Source organism: Spea bombifrons, chromosome 7 (genome assembly GCF_027358695.1).
Source record: "Spea bombifrons isolate aSpeBom1 chromosome 7, aSpeBom1.2.pri, whole genome shotgun sequence".
NCBI classification, from domain to species: Eukaryota; Metazoa; Chordata; class Amphibia; order Anura; family Pelobatidae; genus Spea; species Spea bombifrons.
This window is the reverse complement of record NC_071093.1, coordinates 2,780,355-2,793,950: the sequence shown is the minus strand read 5'-3', so window position 1 is coordinate 2,793,950 and position 13,596 is coordinate 2,780,355. Positions and strand designations below refer to the sequence as shown.

General features: G+C 45.2%; 2 protein-coding genes across 3 annotated transcripts; one reads left to right on the top strand and one right to left on the bottom strand.

Annotated features, from left to right (window-relative positions):
* The first annotated feature begins 207 nt into the window (after positions 1 to 207).
* On the top strand, positions 208 to 5,025 carry LOC128501935 (keratin, type I cytoskeletal 18-like). 2 transcript variants are annotated; one of them, XM_053471593.1, is made up of 8 exons: positions 208 to 725; positions 1,566 to 1,648; positions 1,921 to 2,077; positions 3,543 to 3,707; positions 3,809 to 3,934; positions 4,046 to 4,266; positions 4,576 to 4,607; positions 4,755 to 5,025. In XM_053471593.1, the coding sequence occupies exons 1-8, from the start codon at positions 375 to 377 to the stop codon at positions 4,850 to 4,852; spliced, it is 1,233 nt and encodes a 410-aa protein (XP_053327568.1). In that variant the 5' UTR covers positions 208 to 374; the 3' UTR covers positions 4,853 to 5,025. The 2 variants fall into 2 exon arrangements, with proteins under 2 accessions (XP_053327568.1, XP_053327569.1); XM_053471594.1 differs by having other exon boundaries at positions 4,576 to 4,620; positions 4,755 to 4,810.
* Positions 5,026 to 5,088: 63 nt separating this feature from the next.
* On the bottom strand, positions 5,089 to 11,823 carry ARPC2 (actin related protein 2/3 complex subunit 2). The gene is made up of 10 exons (XM_053471599.1): positions 11,631 to 11,823; positions 9,900 to 9,934; positions 9,298 to 9,410; positions 7,548 to 7,593; positions 7,088 to 7,274; positions 6,751 to 6,844; positions 6,378 to 6,504; positions 6,029 to 6,129; positions 5,552 to 5,652; positions 5,089 to 5,459 (listed from the first exon to the last, which is right to left on the bottom strand). The coding sequence occupies exons 1-10, from the start codon at positions 11,702 to 11,704 to the stop codon at positions 5,435 to 5,437; spliced, it is 903 nt and encodes a 300-aa protein (XP_053327574.1). The 5' UTR covers positions 11,705 to 11,823; the 3' UTR covers positions 5,089 to 5,434.
* Between the last annotated feature and the right edge of the window lie 1,773 nt (positions 11,824 to 13,596).

The following is a 13,596-nucleotide window of genomic DNA, read 5'->3' as shown; positions in this document are numbered from 1 at the left end:
CACAGACCCCGCCCATTCTCTGTCTTTGCAAATATCGCTCATTATCATAACAGCAGCTGCAGAATTCTACATAACAGCCAGAAAGAGGACGCTCCCTTCCCAAAGCAGCGCCCGTCTCCATACCCCTGCCGGGGCATTATATATACCCTGCACCTTATCTCTACACTCTGTGCACCTGAGCGTCTCACTGGGACCCGCAGGGTGTCTCACCTGGGTCACTAACACACCTGGGCACCTTTCATCCCTACCAGGTCGCTTTCTCCCCCGGCACACAGGTCCGCTACCTGATCCCAGGTGTCCTGTTGCCCTCCTCACCTCCCCATACCTGCCCCGCACACCTGCGCAGGTGCACAGCTCACGCTACCCTCCTCGCCATGTCTTACTACTCGACCACTAATGCCCCCTCGTGGCGGAGCAGCTCCTCGAGCCAGACCGGGGCCCCTGATTTCAGGATCTCCGGCTCCAGGTTGCAGGCTCTGCGCTCCGGGATGGACTCCGCGCTGCCGGCTCTGCGCTCCGGGGTGGACTCCATGCTCCTCAATAACCACCAGGAGGTGATGCAGGGGCTGAACGAGAGGCTGGCCGGCTACCTGCAGCGGGTCCGGGGGCTGGAAGAGGACAACCGCAAACTGCAGGAGGAGATCGACGAGATCAAAGCCACCAAGAGCCTCGGCTCCAGGGACTGGGAGTCCTACCAAGCGCCCCTGCAGGGACTGCGCAAGCAGGTGAGTGCCACACGGGTACCGGGCACTGCAACTCCCATCACGCTCAGCCTCGACCGGCTCCAAACAAGTGCTCTAACCTATGGCCCCAAACGCTGCGCCCTAGAAATCCCACCATGCGCAGGATTTGGATGAGGATGATGGGAGTTGTAGTCCATGCTCATTGCAGTCTCAACGCTTTATTATATAATATTCTCGAAAGGTTTTACTATGTAGCATTCCCATCATGCTTGGTAACCCCCGGTGCTGTGGACTATAACTCCCATCACTCTCTACGCAGTCACTGTCTCCTTTATGTGATCAGGCAGAGCTCTGTTTGCCTCTTCCAAATATTAATTCCCTTCTCTGGGATGTCAGGCAAATACATTGTAGCAGATCCATCATTGTATTATTACAGAAAGGCTGTTACCATAGAAACTTAAAAAACTATCAGCGCCTGCTGTTCAGTCACATGATGATTAAATATTCCCAGTAAAAAAATAAAGAAAATAATAATAATAAATAATAATAATAAATATATATAAATAAGGTGAGAATTTATTTGATAAAGGAATGATTTTAGATCCCTCCGCACCTCCGTCCTTTGCATATGATTTGCGTGACCTGCCAGCCCCGTGTCCTCGCGTGGCGGGGTCACATCTGCTAACGCAGCACGGACGATAAAAAGCGTCAGCTCCTAAACACACCGAATCTGCAAAAAATAAATGAAGAGAAATAAAAAAATGGAGCAAAAAAAAAGAAAAAGAAAGAAAAAACAGAAGCGATGATTTTCAGTTCTGACAATTTTTTTTTTGTAGAATTTATTTATTTTTAAAGCTTTTTGTGTTTTTATTTATGAAAAAGGTGGAGGATCTGAATATGGACAACGCCAAACTACTCCTGCAAATTGACAACGCCAGGCTGGCTGCGGACGACTTTAAAGTCAAGTAAGTTCTTATGTTGTTTATTTATTTATTTTTTATTTAATTTGGTCACAAGACGATGCGTAAACCGAGCAGGATTTTGGTTCATTAATGAATATTTATTTATGTGGTTTTTTAAAAAAATGTATTTAAAGTGATCTTGTTGTGTAAAAAATGAAAACTTTGAACATGTTGATCCATACATTCTGCTACCCAAATCCTCGCCCCCCCTGGTCAGTCTGGGGGGTATTGCTGTAGTAATGGCCCGGTTATATTTGCCCTTGTTGCCCCCGCAGGCTGGAGGCTGAGCAGGTGATCTGCGACGGGGTGCACAAGGACACCCAGGGTCTGCGCAAACTCATGGATGACACCAACTTCTTACGCATGAAGCTGGAGTCTGAGGTGGAGACCCTGCGGGAGGAACTGTCCCATCTCCACAAGAGCCACAAGGAGGTAACAAGGAGGATTTTCCTTACTTTCCTTTTATTTCTCCCCAAAAACGTCCTCTGAAACCCCGAGGGATTCCTCATGAGGAAGCCTAATTAATATTATTACTATTTATATATATATAGCGCCTTCATATTCCACAGCGGCGTACAATGGAGAAGCCTAATGGGGAAAAACAACATTTTTTTGGCTTTAAATAAAATTAAAGATATTTACTGCAGTTAATTTAATTATAAAAAATCCCAACTATCTTATTTTACAAAATAAAAACCTTAAAAGTTGTGTCAGTAAACGTGATAACAATGATTTGTTTAAGAAGAGGAGATTTAGGTCCTAAAGAGGGACTTTCTTTACTTAGCAAGGACACTTGGAAGGTATGCTTTTAGATACAGAAAGCAAACATATATTTCTTTTGTTTTTACATTTTTAAAACAACAAAAAGATTTGGATGAATAATTTCTGACATTAATGTACTTTTTTGACAAAAAATACTTTTTTGGGTGATTTTCCCTGTTTAAACACCACACTGAGCTGATGCTTTATGGCGATGCTAATGAAGTCTGTCAATCCAGTCATTCGTCAGAGAGTCCAACTGGGTGATTGAGACCGAGCCATTCTATTGTCTCCCACAGGAAGTATGATAAGGAGTCGGGGGGTTTAGTAGATCGGGGCTCAGATAACAGAGCGAGAATCATACAAACGGCCGATATGCAGCTGCCTGAAAACGTTATTTTATGGGGGAAAACCTTTTTTTTTTTAAAGTTTGGACAAACTTACTAGTAATAAATAAAATTATACAACTTGTTAAAGGGGGGTTTACTTTTATCCTCTAGGGGACTGTGACGCGGTGCAATACCCTTCATTACGACGCATTGTTCACTCCTGTGGGACACAAAGGGTTAATCAACCTTTTACAGAATAAAAATCTATGGCATTGTTCGTTTCTCCCTTATTACAAAGCATGTTTGTCCAGAAGGCGTGTTCCCCCGAGACACGAAAGGTTCCTTCATCCGGGTAACCGCGTGCTGGGTTTATCAGGCAGGGATCTGTTTGTCTCTCGGTTTCACGTGACAGCGCGAGAGAGCGTCGCAGAGAGTTTGCGGTCACAGAGAGACAGACACTGAACGGAGACATCGGGGCGAATAAAAAAACACAAAAACAACCCACCAGATACCCTAAAGGGAATGTAAAGATTATGGAGGGGTTACGGGGCAAACTGGGCAGGACACACGTGCCATCTTCTTTTAATAAAATCATAAGACACTGCGGACCCCCAAAAAGTTACAGTGGGGGTAACAAATAAAACCTGAATGCAGCTACGTTTGATAGCATCACATTTATTACACTTTTTTTTTTATCCCTTTATGACGTCAATAGTTTTCCTCTTTAAAGTGAAGCTGGTGTCCAAGTGGCACTGAAGCAAAAGGAAGAGCGCACTGACGGTAAATGTCTGTGTATCTCGGGTTTGCAGGAAGCGGCGGCCCTCCAGGCCCTGATAGCCAACAATGACGTCAACGTGGAGGTCGACGCACCCAAAAAATCGGACCTGAATGACAGCATCGCCCAGATCCGCAGCCAGTACGAGAAAATGGCGGAGCAGAACCGAGCGGAGGCCGAAAACGCCTACAAGAGCAAGGCAAGAAAAACGTTATAATTAACCAAAAAATAAATAAAAATCCTTTCCCGGCCCGTTAGTAACGCAAGTCAAACGATCGCATCTCTCTCTTTCTGCCCCAGTTCGACGCCATGTCCCAGGAGGCCAACGTGAACACCAAGGCGTTGGAACAAGCGAAGAACGAGGTGGCCGATCTACGGCGCCAGCTGCAGGCCTTGGAGATCGAACATCAGACCCTGCAGAAGACGGTGAGGAGCGTTAAAGAACAGAACTCCTGGGGGGGGGCTCTTGGATAGAACATTAAAATATATTATTATTATTACTTTCCTCGTTTTTTTTCATATGGCCGCCGCTCGCAGGTCGATTCTCTGGATCGCGTCCTGAAGGACACCGAAAACCATTATGGATCCAATATGATGGAATTAAACCGGGTCCTTTCCAGGCTGCAGGACGAGCTCGCCGCCTGTCGGTCTGACATTGAGCGCCAAGTCCGGGACTACGAGGCTCTGCTGAACTTAAAATCCAAACTGGAGAACGAGATCCACGACTATCGCACTCTACTCGATGGAGTCGCGGACAAGTGAGGTTCCCCCCGTTCCATCTCTATGCAGACATTTCGTTAAACTGTACTTCACTGAGAGGGTAGTAGGATAAGTGGAGCAGCCGCCCAGCTGAAGTGGTAGAGGGTAATACAGTGAGGGTATTAAACATGCATGGGATAGACATACGGCTCCTGAATCTAAGACGAGACCAACGACTGATTAAGGTTTGAGTCTTTACAGCAGGAGAAGCGGGCGACTAGACGGGGGCCGAATGGGGCCGATCTGGCAGCATATTATAATTTTTTCTTTTTTTTGTAATAATATCCTCTCGATATTCTGTGTTTCAGGCAGGACGAGCCGAATTCCCCGCAGCCGGGGGGTAAGTGAATACGGTAAGCATGGTAAATTATGTATTAAATCGACCTGAATTCTAAAATTAACACATTCTAAGAATTAGCAAAATCTCTTAATTCTATTTAATCAAACTGTTCTTATTTGTCGGTTTGACTCTCTGCATCTCCCACAGAACAGGTCAGACAGACCGCTGAGAAGGTATCGGTGACCGAATGGGAAATTTTGGACGGCGAAGTCGTTTCCTCTTCATCCAGAGAAGCTGTCAGATAAAAATCTAGAAAACCTGTCATCTGCGACTCGCATCCGGATCATTCTAAAGAAATCTAAGATTGTTATTTTGGGTTGGGGTAGATTTCATTCTGTGTCTTATTACCCTTTCTTGGCTACTAATTGATTTGTCTAAACCGGCTCTTTATGAAACAATAAATGGTATTTTAATGGTACATCTTTCTGCTTTTTGTTATATATAAAACATGTGCTAGAAAAACAGTCCCAGCATTAGGATAGAAAGATTTATTTATTCAACAATTGCAAAACAATTACTGTCAACATTTCAATTCATGCGCACAGGTGTATTCACTGGATATCATTTTTTTTTTGTCCAATAAGAAAACAAGTAAATATAGAAGCGAAACATGGCAGGGACGGGGATAACGGTAGAACAGCGGCCATGACGCCGGTCTGTCTCGATATATTTCAGTCTTGGCAAAGCACAGCTTCAACATTTGAGCTTACAGGATAATACCCCAGAATGCAGATCTGGAACCGTTCCGCGGGGGGTTTTACGCTCGGGAGGGAGAGGAGCCGCTCTGTCTAACTCCGCTGGTCTTGCCCCGGCTCTAGTGCAAGTAATCAGCGAGAGGAAAAAGTCTTGCCCCTACGGAGAGAAGAACACAGAGGATAAATCTTATGCCTGTAAGAAGTAATACCGCCCAGGTCTTTGCATTCAGCGGATGCCTCCCGACTTACGTTATAGTTTTCATCTCCTTCTTTTCGGCGTCAGGACGAGCTCTGTTCAGGACCTTAAGGAAGTCCGAGGTTTTTGCCCTCATGCGGGTGTGGATATAAGCCTGTGGCCAAAAAGAAATATGGATGACTGAACCGAACAACTTCCCTGCAAAGCCCGGGGCATCGGAGAGAACAGGAATTCAGATTAAAGTAACTTTAGATCCATACGGCTGCTACTAATCCAGAGGGAATAATGTATAGACAAGAAGGAACCCTCATACCGAGCTTTCCAACTCCCAGCCTATGAGGTTCATATCCATACTTTAAATGTACCCACAGAATTCAAGACAAACCCGCCGATCACCGAAAGTATCCAGGATCTGACCAAAACACTTTGTTTTTTGTAGAATTATAATACGTAAACCAAAGCAAGAGTCCTGCTCGGAGCTTCTTGGTGCTGCCGTTCGGGCAGCAGGTATTTTTCCCCCGGGGAATTACCTTGGAGCACTTGATGTGATAATGCAAGTAATCCCGGAATGTATGGATAAGATTGATGGTGTTGTCCTTTGCGTTGGCGTTGGTGTGGCGAGGAAACAGAACTAAGGAAATAGGAGAAGAGCATTAAATAAACCGTGCAGACGGAAAAGACAGAGGTAAAACCGACGAGCGAGTAACACGCGAGGCGCCTCACTCGACAGAGGTAGTGAACTCCGACTGGCGACAGGCCGGATTAGAATGAATTTGTCCGGTTAAAGCCAGGAAATAATTGGTGTCGAAGCTTTCACGGCACTCAGAACACAGTGAGGGTCCAACCGCAACACCGAAGATCCTTTACAGTGTTACTTACCGAAGGTGATATACCCAATGTTATCACCGACTGCTGCGTCTGTGTCCTTCAGCTCCAGAGGTGGCTCCCGGTGGCTGAAGAGCACTTGGGGGGCTGTGTGACTGGCACGTCGCCCCTCCTTAAACTCCTGCGCAGGGATAAAGATCATCAAGTGAGAATATTGCAGTTTATGGACGGACTCAGTGTCCCAACAGTGGAAGCCATAAACTAAAACCGTATTAAATCTGGATCCGTACTGGAATAGGACGGCAGAGAATTCTGAGGACCCTGGCGGCCCTCTGCGTGGCTACTTGTGCAGTCTTACCGACATGGGTATGAACTGATAGATTATTATAATAATAATTAATTATAATAGAAATATAACGGCAATTACCTGCATGAACACCTTTCCTATAACAACATCGTCGTCGTCTTTAAACACTGTGCTGAACACAACGGTCACCCTGTCCTTTTTGGACTCCACATACCTGCAGAGACACAAAAAGTGATCGTATAAGAAACGCACCTGATAAGAGATATATCAGCAACATCCAAATTATATCCAAACACGAGAATCCAGAACAGCCAATTGACTGATGATAACCGAGGTGAATATCGGGAAACGCGGCTGACATTCTACGAGCGGACGCTTTTTTGAATACACAAAGTGCAAGATGTGATTCTTAGAGCTTTCTAACATTAGGCAAGAGAAAATAAAAAGAAGGTCTTACATGGTCTCATCGTCCCTGTAATGGATCACCGCTCTGCTCTCACCCTCTCTCCCCTCCTCCTGGAACTTGAAGTACTTTTCGAAGACCGACGCGAAGCAGTTGCGTTTCAGCATCCCGGCTTGGTGAATGACGGACTCTCTGTTTGGCGGTAAGGACTCCAGATCATAGAGCAAGGATACATTGTAACCTGCGGGAAACAAGCCAGCCAGTCCTGATAATGCCTAATAAGATCCTAATAAAACCCCTTTAAACGGACACTATGGTTGAGTAACTCATATCCGAGTCCATTTTGGATAAATATAAAGTATTATGTAATGTATTTTTCTATCTCATCCTCCTCCTCCCAGGCTTCCTCTATTGGAAGCAGGACGCATACTTGCGTACACTTCCTGTCACATGCTCTCGTGTGTCGATCCCGCTGCCCTTAATTATTAAACAGAACATTAAATAAGGTTCCTACCTGACTCGGGGGAGACAAGGAAGTTCCCATAAACTTTCTTCAAAATCTGTCCAGAAGGAAGAACAAGGGAGTCAGACTCAAAACACAAACATAAATAACTGCAAATAACGAGCACCGATTTAATATCCGGCTTAAAACAATACAACGAAATTGGAGCTCATCTCATTCACCTTGAATAATCCCTACCTACCGGCCTATGCGACGGGGACTGCGGCTGGACTACAACTGCCAACAGCTATGACTGGCTGAGAGTGATGTGAGCTGTAATTGGATAATAACACAGAACGCTTCTGCCGCGTACCGTCAGGGACGCCAGGCCAATAAGACACTAAACACGTATTATAAGACAATGTGTGGAAGAGATATAAAGGGATGGAGAAACGTTAAAAGTGGCCATAACCTAACACTAGAGGATCAGAGACATTAGATGGAATGTAAGGAAGTATTACTTTACTGAGGGTGGTGGATAAGTGGAACAGCATCCCAGCAGAAGTGGTAGAGGGTAATACAGTGAGGGTATTAAACATGCATGGGATAGACATACGGCTCCTGAATCTAAGACAAGACCAACGACTAATTAAGGTTTGAGTCTTTACAGCAGGAGAAACGCGCAACTATGCGGGGGCCGGATGGGGCCGATCTGCCTGCAAATTCTATGTTTCTAATCGCTGCAGCTGCTAATTTTCTAATAACGAAATTGTTAACTAAGCCTGTATTTGTTTAGTTTATGGATGGTGAAGACTGCTGACTCTGCGATAGAGTCAGGGCTCCGGGGAAGGCATTCCAGCGGTGTTTGTAATGTGCTGAATCTTAACGTGATGCAGCCGTGTGCAGCGAGTCAGGAAGTCTGACACACTTCCTGATCTCCGACCACAGAGCCGCGAGCGCGACTACAAAGGGCTCGCTTCTTCCATAAAAGGCTGTCTCACGTTCACGTTTTTACACGGGGAGCATCCCGCGCCGGGCAGATTAACGCAGAGACGCGGCGACACCGGGAAACGCTGCCCCAGAAAGGAGAGAAACATTCATAGTAGATAGATATATATATATATATATATATATATATATATATATATATATACACATATATATACCTCAGTCCTCCGCCTGCTTTGCTGTTTTCCATAATATAAATGTTTTCAGGAAGCCCCATATTAGCCATTTGTTCTGTTATCTGAGCCTAATCTATTAGACAAACACCCTGACTCTTTATAATACTGCCTGTGGGAAACAATAGCTCAGTCTTAATCACCAGTCGGACTCTCCGACTAAAGAAAGTCTATGGAGGAACGGACTTCATTAGCATCGCCATAAAGCGTCAGCTCAGTGTGGTGTTTGAGCCGGGAACGTTACCCAAAATATCACATGACTGACAGCAACGCCGCCTCCAGGTATATTTATCTTTAACACTGATCTAGACCTGACTCAAGGGTAGTCTTGTCTGCCACCCCCTCCATGTCGCTGTCCTTCCTACTTGGTGCTGGAATACAGTGTCATCTCCGTGCACCCCACTTTTATAGCAGAGAGGATTCCTGTCTCCTTGGACCTGCCGCCCTAATACACCACGGCAGATAAAAGAAGTTTATAAAACAAAAGGAGATAAAACCAGTGTTTTTGTCAATACTAAACTGGGTTTTACTCCCCCCCCATGGTGCTTCCCATTTAGGACAGATCTATAACGTATTTAAAATACCTTAAAACCCACATATAACGTCCAGTAACATCCAATCCCCATCATGGATTCACTAACCTCGTCAGCTCCGTGTTCCTGCAGCTCCTTGTAGAACTTCAGGGAAATACTGATCATCACCTTGGACTTGTCACTGTTTGGATTGGAGATGTGGTAGAGAACCCCATCGAAGTCTGCAAGAGGGGACGGGTTAGACTTCTGTGAGATTTCTGCGGGTCAAGGAATCTCACGGCACGTCTACAAATCGTTTGTTGCGCTCTTAACGCAAGTAGGGAATTAAACCGTTATGTATCGTAGCTTCTTACTATATGAACGGTTATTGGGGTTTATTCACTAAACGGGGAATACCAGCTGACTTTACTGTAGAATATAAAAGGCAGCCCCCAGTGAACGTCTCCTGCAAGAAGAGCTTAGTTGCCCCTGGTAAATACATAGTTAAACAGGTAAGAATGCTTTAAAGCCTCCTCACCCTACAGAACAGCACCGTTTCAGCCCAGCCCTTCCAGGAAAAGCTTCATTCATAATGAATTAAAAACATAATTCTCGCGCAAGCTCCAACTTTAGTAAATAAAGCCCATTATGAATTTATCTGATGAGTTTCCAGGTGGGGAGATGTGGACGTTCCTTGGAACGAGGTGAATAAACAGCTATGCGAGTCTTACCTGCAAATGTCACCTCGACGGCCTCTGGCTTATTTCTGAAAGAAAAGGGAAAAAAAACTGTATAAGTCAATGACACTTTTTTTTTTGCAGGAAAACACACAACTGGGCATAAGGGAGCCCCGTCCCAGCATGCACTGCGGCGAGAAGAATGCTTCAAACGCAGGGCTTGTCGCAACTAGCACTGAAATGCAGCAAAGATGAGGAAGTAACGCACCAGCCTGAAGGGCGGAATTTGTTTGGGTTAAATATTTTAATAAATGGACAAAAAGCCCCTCCGCAAAGGTGAAGTTTTTGATTTTTTTTTTTAAATACAAAATAAAATTACAAAGGGGAGGATGCAGACCTATATATAATTACAGCTTTAATGCGGTTTATATTAAACCGTGTGAAGTACGATCATGATTGGACATTTTTAAAGGTGCTGTTCCACTTTGAGAAGACCTTAGCAGATCTTTCAGATTCTTTGATTTGGCCCTTGGTTTACTTAAAATTTTTTTTTTTTTATATTTTTTACCCTGTTTCTATGGTGACGCATGACAATTAAGCATTCCATGAATAGTTATGAATGGAGAGAATGTTTATTAAAGAACTATTCTGGTGATGGATCTGGCGTTCGGCTCTACTATTTATCGCTATAGCAATCAATGAAGGGGACCAATCATTGCTACAGCGGTAAGGCCACATTTCAACTTTTGCGCCGGCGTCACCTCCCAATTGGTTAATAATTATTTGCCTCCAAGAACCACACCTTTACCCCACACGCCCAGGCCTGAGCCTTGGCCCTCAGACATCTGTATGAACAGCCATGCAAATACTGTTTCTGGACTGCCACTCCCATCATTGCAAGCATAAAAGCAGCCCCCTAGCACCAGACTAATCACCCCAGGTCTCCTGTTGCAGCCTCTGTCCCCCTTGTGTGGCCTGACACCCCTATACCTCTCAGCCTCCCCCTGTGGCCTCAGACTCCCATAACCCTCAGCCTCCCCCTGTGGCCTCAGACTCCCATAACCCTCAGCCTCCCCCTGTGGCCTCAGACTCCCATAACCCTCAGCCTCCCCCTGTGGCCTCAGACTCCCATAACCCTCAGCCTCCCCCTGTGGCCTCAGACTCCCATAACCCTCAGCCTCCCCCTGTGGCCTCAGACTCCCATAACCCTCAGCCTCCCCCTGTGGCCTCAAACTCCCATAACCCTCAGCTTCCTGTGGCCTCAAACTCCCATAACCCTCAGCTTCCTGTGGCCTCAGACTCCCATAACCCCCAGCCTCCTGTGGCCTCAGACTCCCATAACCCTCAGCCTCCCCCTGTGGCCTCAGACTCCCATAACCCTCAGCCTCCCCCTGTGGCCTCAGACTCCCATAACCCTCAGCCTCCCCCTGTGGCCTCAGACTCCCATAACCCTCAGCCTCCCCCTGTGGCCTCAGACTCCCATAACCCTCAGCCTCCCCCTGTGGCCTCAGACTCCCATAACCCTCAGCCTCCCCCTGTGGCCTCAGACTCCCATAACCCTCAGCCTCCCCCTGTGGCCTCAAACTCCCATAACCCTCAGCTTCCTGTGGCCTCAAACTCCCATAACCCTCAGCTTCCTGTGGCCTCAGACTCCCATAACCCCCAGCCTCCTGTGGCCTCTGCTTCCTATAACCCCCAGACTCATTTGGTGACCTCAGACTCTTATAACTCCCGTCTCTTCCGCTGCCTCTCCACCTCAGGCCTCCGTTCCCTCCCCGGCCTCACCCAGCCGCCGCATTTTCAAACTTCAGTCCGAGGGTCTCCTCGATGATGCGGTTGTTGACCTCCAGCAGGATCATGACGGCTCCGGGAGGGGGGGTTACCGGGTGATGTCCGAACTGTCTCTCGCTGACAGGCCGCCGCTCCCTGCCTATTCTCACCCAACGAGACACTTCCCTCTTCCCGTATTGCAAGATGGCGCCGCCCAGTACCGCTTCCTCCGTACAGCAACATGGCGCCGCACCATTGCGTTTCCTCCGTACGGAAGCTCAGTCACGCCCACTCCGTGCATGTTATGTCCCGCACTTTCAATAGAATCGTATTACTTTTTGTAAACTATTCAATGACGAAACAAAAGTTACTTGAAAAAGTAAGATATTGGTTTTAATAAACTAACAAAAAAAATCTAGTTACCTTGGATTAAAATTTTATTTTTAATAATAACATAAAAAAAATCAACACTGACCCAAATATCCAACTGACATAAAAGAATAAAACATACAAAATCCCCCTCATATTCGCTATCCTCAGACTTCTGCGGTCTGGATATGTACGGCTGTGAAAAGCGTAACCTATGGCCTACTACTTCCAAAAAACGTGTATTTCTACCTCTAAAATAAATATGTGTGACAGAAAAAAATGGCCTACTACTTCTAAAAAACATGCATTTCTACCTCTAAAATAAATAAGTGTGCCAGAGAAAAAATGGCCTACTACTTCTAAAAAACATGCATTTCTAGCTCTAAAATAAATAAGTGTGACGGCGCGAAACCCAGCTAGTTATGTCTTCACGACGAGGGTCTTCCCTGCTTCAAAGAAGACCCTTTATGAGATCTCCAGTCACGGTGCCTAGAACAGTCCAAAAAAATATACCAGTATATCTATATATAAAATATATATATATATATATATATATATATATATATATATATTTTACACAATTCATATTGGAATAAAAATATTTTTTTTTATTTTGAAAATGAAAAAAATAAAAATGTAAACTGTTTTAATAAAGTGAAAAAAATGAAACGCAAAAATAACAACCTATACCGTCTCAAACCCTTGCCTAAAAACAGAAACAGAAATATTTGTAAAAAATAATTTGCCCCCATGGCTTCCCCAAAACCTCTGCATGCGCGGCGTCGCTGTACATGTACCGATGTTTGTTTCTGCGGTTGTACATAAGCCGGGAGCCAAACCAAAATTTGTCACTTTTTTATATATTTTTTGTATTTTTTAGATTATATAGATGGAAAGAAGCAATATATACCGTAATTTGCGTCGGGGGCACCAAATGAGGTCTAACAAGGACATAGCAGAAATTTTGAAAATGCTGTTGTCGTGAAGGGGTTAAAGTGCGAGGGCCGCTTAGTCCATAAATGACATAAAATAGTAAAAAAAATTTTTGACAATCTATATCTATCTCCCGTAGATATTCTGAGGTTGCGCACGTGCCAAGGGGATTGCCAGAGCGTGTTGTTTTCGTCTGAAGGCCGTATTTATTTGGATTTCGCGGCCGGGTTGCCTGTCGTGTTCAGTGTCGGTTCCCACGGGAGGAGAGGGACGCTTTCTGTTTGTTGAGGGAGAGGAGTTTGTTTGGGTTTTAATGGTTACCCTTTTTTTACAACCTCCTGGCCCAACCAGTTTGGAAAGGATGTGATATTTCGGTCCCAATTTCCTCATTCTCATTGATTCACGTGGGGTGTTTATTAATAAATTATCATTTATTGTGATAGATAGATGGATAGATAATAGATAGATGGATAGATGGATGGATAGATAGATAATAGATAGATGGATAGATGGATGGATATAGCGCCATCATGTTCCGCAGCGCTGTACAATGGGTAAAATGGGCATTGGAAGAAGAGAGACCACAGAGATTAGGTAAGGATGGGGTGCTGTCCCCTTTGTCTAAAAGGGAGTTTTTGGGGGGCAATAGAGGCTAAAGCCCCAGGTTTTTTAGGGGCAG

Bases quoted from the DNA above. Each gene is read 5' to 3' on its own strand.
- LOC128501935 (XM_053471593.1), top strand. From the start codon at position 375: ATGTCTTACTACTCGACCACTAATGCCCCCTCGTGGCGGAGCAGCTCC. The intron at 3,935-4,045 runs GTGAGGAGCGTT...CGCCGCTCGCAG, and splicing joins ATCAGACCCTGCAGAAGACG to GTCGATTCTCTGGATCGCGT. The intron at 4,267-4,575 runs GTGAGGTTCCCC...TCTGTGTTTCAG, and splicing joins CTCGATGGAGTCGCGGACAA to GCAGGACGAGCCGAATTCCC.
- ARPC2 (XM_053471599.1), bottom strand. From the start codon at position 11,704: ATGATCCTGCTGGAGGTCAACAACCGCATCATCGAGGAGACCCTCGGA. The intron at 9,935-11,630 runs GTGAGGCCGGGG...CTTTTCTTTCAG, and splicing joins TTTGAAAATGCGGCGGCTGG to AAATAAGCCAGAGGCCGTCG. The intron at 9,411-9,899 runs GTAAGACTCGCA...CCCCTCTTGCAG, and splicing joins CGTCGAGGTGACATTTGCAG to ACTTCGATGGGGTTCTCTAC.